The following is an 8,305-nucleotide window of genomic DNA, read 5'->3' on the forward strand; positions in this document are numbered from 1 at the left end:
ACACACACACACACACACACACACACACACACACACACACACACACACACACACACACCCTCTACAATAAGCAAGGTAATTTAAAAGAAACAGAGGGAAAATATATTACTTTAGAACTCCAGGGTAACTGAATATAGCTTATATAGTTCAACCTAACTTATCCTTTAACCTACACAATGAATTCTCTTGTTTAAAAAAAATAGATTTAAAAAATTCCCAATTTCTAACAAAGCACAGAAGTCTTCTCACTTTTTAAAGTCATTAGATTTTATACACTTTGAACACACACACACACACACACACACACCTACAATAAGCAAGGTAATTTAAAAGAAACAGAGGGAAAATAAAGCCAATATATTACTTTAGAACTCCAGGGTAACTGAACATAGCTTATATAGTTCAACCTAACTTATCCTTTAACCTACACAATGAATTCTCTTGTTTAAAAAAAATAGATTTACAAAATTCCCAATTTCTAACAAAGCACAGAAGTCTTCTCACTTTTTAAAGTCATTAGATTTTATACACTTTGAACACATAAGACCATGAAGAAAGAGGTCCTTTCAAAACTGTCACCTCCCAAAATGTGACTTGTAATGAATGTTTGGGTCAGAGGAAGTAGGATTCCACCTCTCACTATACATACTAAGTTACAAAGTTAAACTTTAACATAGTCATTACAGCTTACTAAGCAGATATCTAATCTAGTATCCTAACCACTAGCCATTCAGAAATTCATTCTCCTCTAGGGGCCGGTCGTGACTCATGGAACATCAAAGATCTAACAGTAGCATAAAAGAGAACTGTTAATAAAATGCAGTCTAAGCACACAGCCCTAGATGTTTCTCTGGAAAACACCAACCATGTCTTAAGAGTTTTTTTTTCTGGTAGACAGTTTGTGTGTGCTGGTGCTACTAAGTAAATTCTTTCATACAGAAGTCAGTTTATTCCACATTCTCCTTTCTTTTATAGTTTTGTTAGAAGAGTATAAAAATCCATCTGCATATAAACTCTGTACTAAAATGGAGATTTCAAAAGCAAACTGCCTCCCTCACTAGCACCTTCCATTCATATTCAAACAATTAGTATTCTGGAAGTCTGAATAGTAGACCTAAAACTACAGACTCCCAAAAGCACACAGGAAGTGGTAATATCTCTAAAGATGACAATAAAAATTATATATATTTAAAACTAAAAAATCAACCAGATCTTAAAAATAGTCTAATGTTTTTGGTTTTGTTGATTTAACATTTTCATAAAATATCTGTCCTTAATTTTCTAAAATGTTTAAAGCTTTTAAAATAGGCATTTATTTTGTATTATTTTTATAAGAAAGATTCCAGGGGCTGGGAAGGTGGCTCAGTGGTAAAGCGCTTGCCTTGCATGCCTGTGACCCTGGGTTCGATTCCTCACCACCACATAAGCAAAAAGAAAAAAGCCAGAAGTGGCACTGTGGCTCAAGTGGTAGAGCGCTAGCCTTGAACTGAAGAGCTGAGGGACAGCGCCCAGGCCCAGAGTTCAGGCCCCACAACCGGACCCCCCCAAAAAAAAAATTCCATAGGGAACATTATATTCTGTGATTAAATAAAAAGTCATCTCATTTAGTTTCCTTAATGCAGTCTTTTGGAACTCAAACTAAAGTTATATGACATGTTCTGTTTTGTGTGTTATAACAAAACTAAATAGGCTGGGAATGTGGCTTAGTGGTAGAGTGCTTGCTAGAATGCATGAAGCCCTGGGTTTGATTCCCTCAGTACCACATAAACAGAAAAAGCTGGAAGTGGCACTGTAGCTCAAGTGGCAGAGTGCTAGTCTTGAGCAAGACAAGCTCAGGGACAATGTCCAGGTCCTAAGTTCAAGCCCCAAGACTGGAAAAAAAACAAAAACCCTATAAATTAAAAAAAAAAAAATCAGGGCTAGGGATGTAGCTCAATGGAGCACTTGCCTAGCAAACACAGGTCCTGGTGTCCTACAGAAAATTTTCAGACTATTTCTATTTTCCCCACACATTTCAAGCTTGCAATCTTTTTTGGTTTTCTGTACAATAACATAAGTATTGTCTATTATTCATCCAAATAAAATGTCTGTTTCAAAATATGAATTTGGCCTTCAAAGATTTTGGCTAAGACAGTAAATTTGAAGGACTTTAAATTTGACTTTTATACCTTATCTACACAAAGATGTAAAGAGAATATGAAGCTAGATACCTCACTTTGAAACCTAGATTTCAAAAAGCCTAAATCAATTTTTTTTCTAGGCAAAAAGTTATTTGTTAAGTAACAGGAAAAGATAGAAAGGTATAGCATAGATTCAATTAGAAAGATCAGGTAGTCAAAGATTGATGTTCCATATGCATTTGAAAATTAGTAAATTTACTATAACATTACATCTCAAAAGAAAACACATTAGCTGCTTTAGTTTGGTAGGTTACCCTATCTCTATTGGTACCCTGTCTGAACATGCAAGCAAACAAACCAGGCATGTGGGGATGGGACTCACCAGGATATTAGGAGGAGCCTTGCCATGGAAAACACCTGGAGTTCTATTTAATGAGCTTTCCTGAACCTTCTCTTCTCCACTATCATCTTCTAAGTAAAACATCTTAAAATTGAAGAAGCTTGTAAAGCGTATCTCTTTACAGCAATGAAGACCTCATCAAAACAGAAAGCAGCTCTGCTGACAAACTGAATGCTGTTTGCAGACAGAAATATGGGTAAAACTGAAAGGAAATGATTCTTTAAAAAAAAAAAAAGCAATGCATACACAACTTACCAATGAGATTTGCTCAAAATGCCTCAACCCCTTCTCTCTGAGGAGATAAGCAAAGGCATGAGATAGGTTGTGCCATGTGTTTACACTGATAGGTACCAAGTCCTGCCCAATCACATGATGGTCCTGCAGCTGTCATCACACAAACACGGATTGAGTTAATGATTTCTAGAACCAATTACATCCTCATTTGCAGAAATAAAAACATGTACAAATATGGAGAAATAGTCTTATGTAAACTAATCATGCAAGGGAAATAATTTACATGCATTTTCTGAGCATCAGTGAGCTTCCCAAAGTCAGCCTGGTTACATATGCTTTGTACATCCCCCAAACACTAAATATTTTTACTTCATACTGGTATGACCTTATATTTTTCACAGATGTGTCAGATATATTGCTCAGCACTGTAAACAAAATTTATAACACTTCCACAATATGACACTTCTTCACCAATATTCCCAGTATTTTCTTGCCAGTTTTCAGAAAGTAACTCATCTAAATTTTTCTAAAAGCCTAAAATACTTTCAACTCACATGGACAAAATATTAAGATTTTTAAGTTAAAATGTTTCATTATTTTATTTTGGGTTAAAATATATTTTGTAAAGCTGCCAGATTGCTATTTGTAATAAATAGCACAATCTTTTGTGCCTATTGAGAATTTGTAAGCTATAGTGTGCTCTGAGTATAAAATACCCACTGGAGGGGCTGGGAAGATGGCTCAGTGGTAGAGCGCTTGCCTTGCATGCATGAGGCCCTGGGTTCGATTCCTCAGCACCACATAAGCAAAAAGAAAAAAGCCGGAAGTGGTGCTGTGGCTCAAGTGGTAGAGCGCTAGCCTTGAGCTGAAGAGCTGAGGGACAGCGCCCAGGCCCAGAGTTCAGGCTCCCCCCCAAAAAAAAATACCCACTGGAGCTTGAAGACTTGTATGAAAAAGAAAGTGAAATTGTTACATATAGATTTATAATATGTAATATATAATATAAATAGATAAATGTATATAAATATACATATATGTATGTTGAAATAATATTTTGGATATATTGGACTAGGATACTACAATTAATGTCTATTGTTTCCTACTTTTTTTGTTTGTGTGCTGGTTCCTGGGCTTCCTTTGCTTAAAGCTAGTGCTCTACCATCCACTTGACCCATAGCTCCACTTCTGGCTTTGGGTTAGTTTATTAAAAATAAGAGTACCACATAATGATGACTAGGATTGTGAAGATTAAAAGGTGTTTGTGACTTTTTAAAAAATTTAAAAAAAAAGAGTATCACAGACTTTCCTTCCTGGGCTGCCTTCAAACTATGATCCTCAGATCTTATCTTAGCCTCCTGAGTAGCTAGGAATATAGGCATGAGCCACCATTGCCTAGCTGTTTCCTAAATTTTAAAACATAAAAGTTGAAAATTATACATGTAGCTCCCACTATATTTCTAATGAGTAGTACTGCTCTAGGGCCTTGAGGCAATTTTCAGGGCAAGGGACAGAGGAAGGATACGCTGGCAAAGTTTGGCCTATTGAAGAACTAACAATATTTTACACCATCCCATGAAAGTACGTAACTCACCAATTATTTATTGATCAACACACATTTAATGAAACTTTTTTTCTATCTCTAAGCTGCCAAATGTCTGGCCAAGCAAGGGGAAATGGTAATTTACCACCAAGATGCAAATAATGTGTTAAGGGGAAGTTTAAAAAACATTTCACCAAAATTCAAAATAGAAAAACTTGTTTTGTGTTCAACAAAATTTCCCTGCTTGCTGTTCAGTCTTCCAGATAGTAATGAGACCTTAGGTACACTGAAGTATTCAGATTCTCTTGTAACGTAACTATATATACATCACATACACATATTCCTCCTTTCAAAAGAGGTGACAGATTTTTATGGGCTAAATATGATGCTGCATATATAAAATGTAAACCTCTTCCTCCATGACCTGCTGCAATTCTGGAGCCCTGGCATCACTGGGTATAGTTAATAAAGCTCTCATACTAGGGAAAAAGAGGGGTAGGAGAAATGAGAGGTCAAGGAAAAATAGGAGCAAACAAAATAGGGAGATTAAGAGAAGCGAGTTAAGAACATGAAGGAAAGGCATGCAAAGTCAGAGGCATACGAAATAAATGTGGAAGAGATATTCAGGAGAGAGTAGAAGAAAATTAAGTAGGATATGAGATAGAAAGAAAAAGAAAACCCTTATCCTTATCAATTTTAAATATGATAAAACTGAGGTTCATAAAGAGTTCAGGCAATAGCTAGAGGTCAGCTAGCAAAGGTTAGCAAAGGTGCCCAAACAAGAGTCCTCCCCATGTCTCACTCAGTGTGTATTTTCATTTTGCCAAATTGAGATTTAGAGACAATATGCTAGAGGCAGTGGGAGGCAGCTAACAAGAAACCAGAGGAAAGGTCTAACAGGTGAAAACTGGTGGAGATCCAGCAGGGCAGAGTGCAATGGGTACAAACTCTGTTTGGCCAATGTTCACCTCTTACACAACAAGGCGGCTCCTGGGCAGCCATGAGTTTCCTACCCATCTTGGTATTGTATCATTGTTTTGTCGGTGGTGACTCACAAAATGTCCTGTCTATAACCAGGGAGTCATCAGAGGTGAGTTCATCTGAAATACCTACTTGCTTCTAGGCACACAACTTCAGCTTCCCTGTGGTAACCTGGGCACTCTTCCGACCTGGGACCTTTTGTTTTTGTTCTGGCCTCCCAATTGGGTGGTGACACTTTTTAGTCTTGGTCAATGGTAAAATCACAAACCAAAAACAATTCAATCATCTCTGATTTCCTAAGAAAAAATAAAAATGATTTACTACTAAACTCTACAGGCTAATATACTGGGCACCTGTCATCCCAGTTACTCAGGAGTCTAAAGTCTGAGGATCCCAGTTCAAAGCCAGACTGGGCAGGAAAGTCCATGAGACTCTAATCTTCAATTAACCACTAAAAGCCAGAAATAGAGCTGTGGCTCAAGTGGTAGAGTGCTATCCTTGAACAAAAAAGCGCAGGGATAACATCTGCATCCTGAGTTCAGACCCAGAACTAGCACACACACACAAAAGTAAATGGCTGAATATTGAAAAAAATGACTTTTTACTGCTATATAGCATCGTCTAAGTTTTTTGTTTTAAATCAGGGGATCTATCTTTCCTAGGTGGGCAGAGATAACCTTCCCACTGTACCTTGCTCTTTGATGATTTTGAAAATGGTTAGGCTAGCTGGTAGAGGTAGGCAGAAGAGGAAGCAGAAGGATTGGTGAAATCTGAGCTAAGCCTGGGCTACCCAGTAAAACTGTCTCAAAACAAACGATCAAGGGAAAAGAAGTGCATGGTGGTCTTTTCAAGATGTACACCTTTAAAAGATAATCTGGCTTAAAGAAACAAAATTAAATGCCAGTTATGAGAATAAAAATCTTGTTCAGATTCTGCAAGTGATAATGCTACCAAGTGAAATACATACCCCTCCCCATAAATCTATGACTAGCTGTAAAGGGCTTTATAAGAAAACAATTATTTAGCTGGGTACCAGTGGCTCACACCTGTAATACTAGCTATTCAGGAGACTGAGATCTAAGGATAGTGGTTCAAAGCCAGGATGGGCAGCAAAGTCCATGAGACTCTTATCTCCAAGTCCATGAGACTCTTATCTCCAGTTAACCACCAGAAAACTGAAGTAGCACTGTAGCTCAAATGGTAGAGCACTAGCATTGAGCTGAAGAGCTGAAGGACAGCGCCCAGGCCCAAAGTTCAAGCCCCATGACAGACAAAAAAAACAAACAACAAAAACCAATTATTTAAAATTTCCTTGCCTAAGTTATGGAAGGTATGGGAACAGCTTAGATGTCCCTCAATGGGTGAATGGATCAAGAAAATGTGATATATATATATATATTTATATTTATCAATTAGAATATTACATCATTTACAAAGAAATTGACAGATTCAGAAAAAAATTATGTTAAGTGAAATTAAGTCAGGCCCAGAGTGACAAAGGACTTATGTTTTCCCTCATATGTGAAAGCTAGAAGTAATTTATAAATGTATAAGCAAACACATACAGGGTTGTATGTGAGCACACACAAATGTATTAACCACAGTACAGTATTTGCAGGAGAGAATTCACATGGTGTAATTCCTTAGAAAATTTTATAGTCCAAAAAAAGAAAACCAGGAACTAGATATTTGAAGGGTAGGGAAGGGGACTTAAGGGAAGAGGAATACAGGAAGAAAGAAAGGAAGGTAAAGGGAGACTGCAGTCGTAATATTCAATATATCATATGAAACTTAAGAAAATTGAAGGGATGAGTTGGGAAGAATCGAAAAAACGTGATGAAAGGGGTGACATTGATTAAGACGCACTGTACTTACAAACTGATTTGTTAAATGGTAATTCTTTTGTTGAAGATAGTCAAAGCATAATTTAAAAAAGAAACATTTAAAATAGTTTTAAACTTCCTTGCCTGAAATTTGCACATGCGAAGTTGTGTTAACTTAGTTCAATAAAATGCTTTTATACTAGTACCCAAGTTGTGTCCATATTTCACCACAAAACATCATAACTATACTCTTCCTAGTGGTCAACTGTGGAATTGCAACATTTTCTTCTGAAGTAGCAATGAAGATGAGTTAAAAAATTCAGGATGAAAATATTTTTAAAGATTGTTTTACATAATTTTCTAATCTCCATTGTAATTATTTTATAGTTTAAGGACTCATAACAAAAGGATCCACAAGAAAAAAGGATCACAAACACTTAAAACAATTGTCCTTTTATTAAAGTCACATGGTTCTGTCAGCTACACTAAAGCATATAAAGTATTTCTTGTTTTGTCACTATTGAAACTATGACAACCACCCAAAAGGAACTGCTACATTGAAAACCAAAAGGAAATTCCTCTACCATTCTCAGGTTGTTCAATGTAGTTTAATGGCTTATATATGAAGTTTTATCCAATTGGGTGCCGGTGGCTCATGCCTATAATCCTAACTATTCAGGAGGCTGAGATGTGAGGATCATGGTTTGAAGCCAATGACTCTTATCTCCAATTAATTACAAAAACAAAAACAAGTCAAAAATGGAACTATGGCTCAAGTGGTACAACACTAGACTTGAGTTCAAGCCTCAGGACTAGCAAAAAATTAAGTTTTATCAAGTTCCCATGTTGTGTAATATCTTCACATAAATTCCAATGCTCAACAATACCTATTCCATTGAGCTGTGAATGAATAAGGAAATTCAAACACTTCTTTCCAGAAGTTAAAAAATAGGATCTCCTGAAGTCAGAGACCCATATTAAATTGACTCAAAGAATTTCTTTGAAGGCTCAGTTATCTTTAAAAATCAACACCTACCAAATTCAAGGGTAAATCTATCACATTTATTTATAAATTTATTACATTTATTTATTGTATGGCTTAGAATATCATTAGAAACTGGATGTAGGTATGCCAGCTTAAGGAGTCAGGCCCCCCCTAAAAACCTAATCCTTGCAACAGATATTCTTTTTTTTTTTTTTTTTTTTT

At 36.3% G+C, this 8,305-nt stretch overlaps 1 protein-coding gene across 4 annotated transcripts in view; it reads right to left on the reverse strand.

Moving 5' to 3' along the window:
• The window catches only part of Lpin2 (lipin 2), a 104,709-nt gene that overhangs the window by 59,482 nt on the left and 36,922 nt on the right, over positions 1–8,305 (reverse strand). The window contains exon 1 of one of the 4 annotated variants that reach the window (XM_013027170.1): positions 2,503–2,639. The exons of 2 other annotated variants lie outside the window; for them this stretch is intronic. In XM_013027170.1, coding sequence (XP_012882624.1) covers positions 2,503–2,604 — 102 coding nt within the window. In that variant the 5' untranslated portion in view covers positions 2,605–2,639. Of the gene's footprint in view, positions 1–2,502; positions 2,640–8,305 lie in introns of those variants that run through there. One more of the 4 variants, XM_013027172.1, reaches the window with a different exon arrangement.

Source organism: Dipodomys ordii, unplaced genomic scaffold (assembly GCF_000151885.1).
Source record: "Dipodomys ordii isolate 6190 unplaced genomic scaffold, Dord_2.0 Scaffold100, whole genome shotgun sequence".
Taxonomy (NCBI): domain Eukaryota; kingdom Metazoa; phylum Chordata; class Mammalia; order Rodentia; family Heteromyidae; genus Dipodomys; species Dipodomys ordii.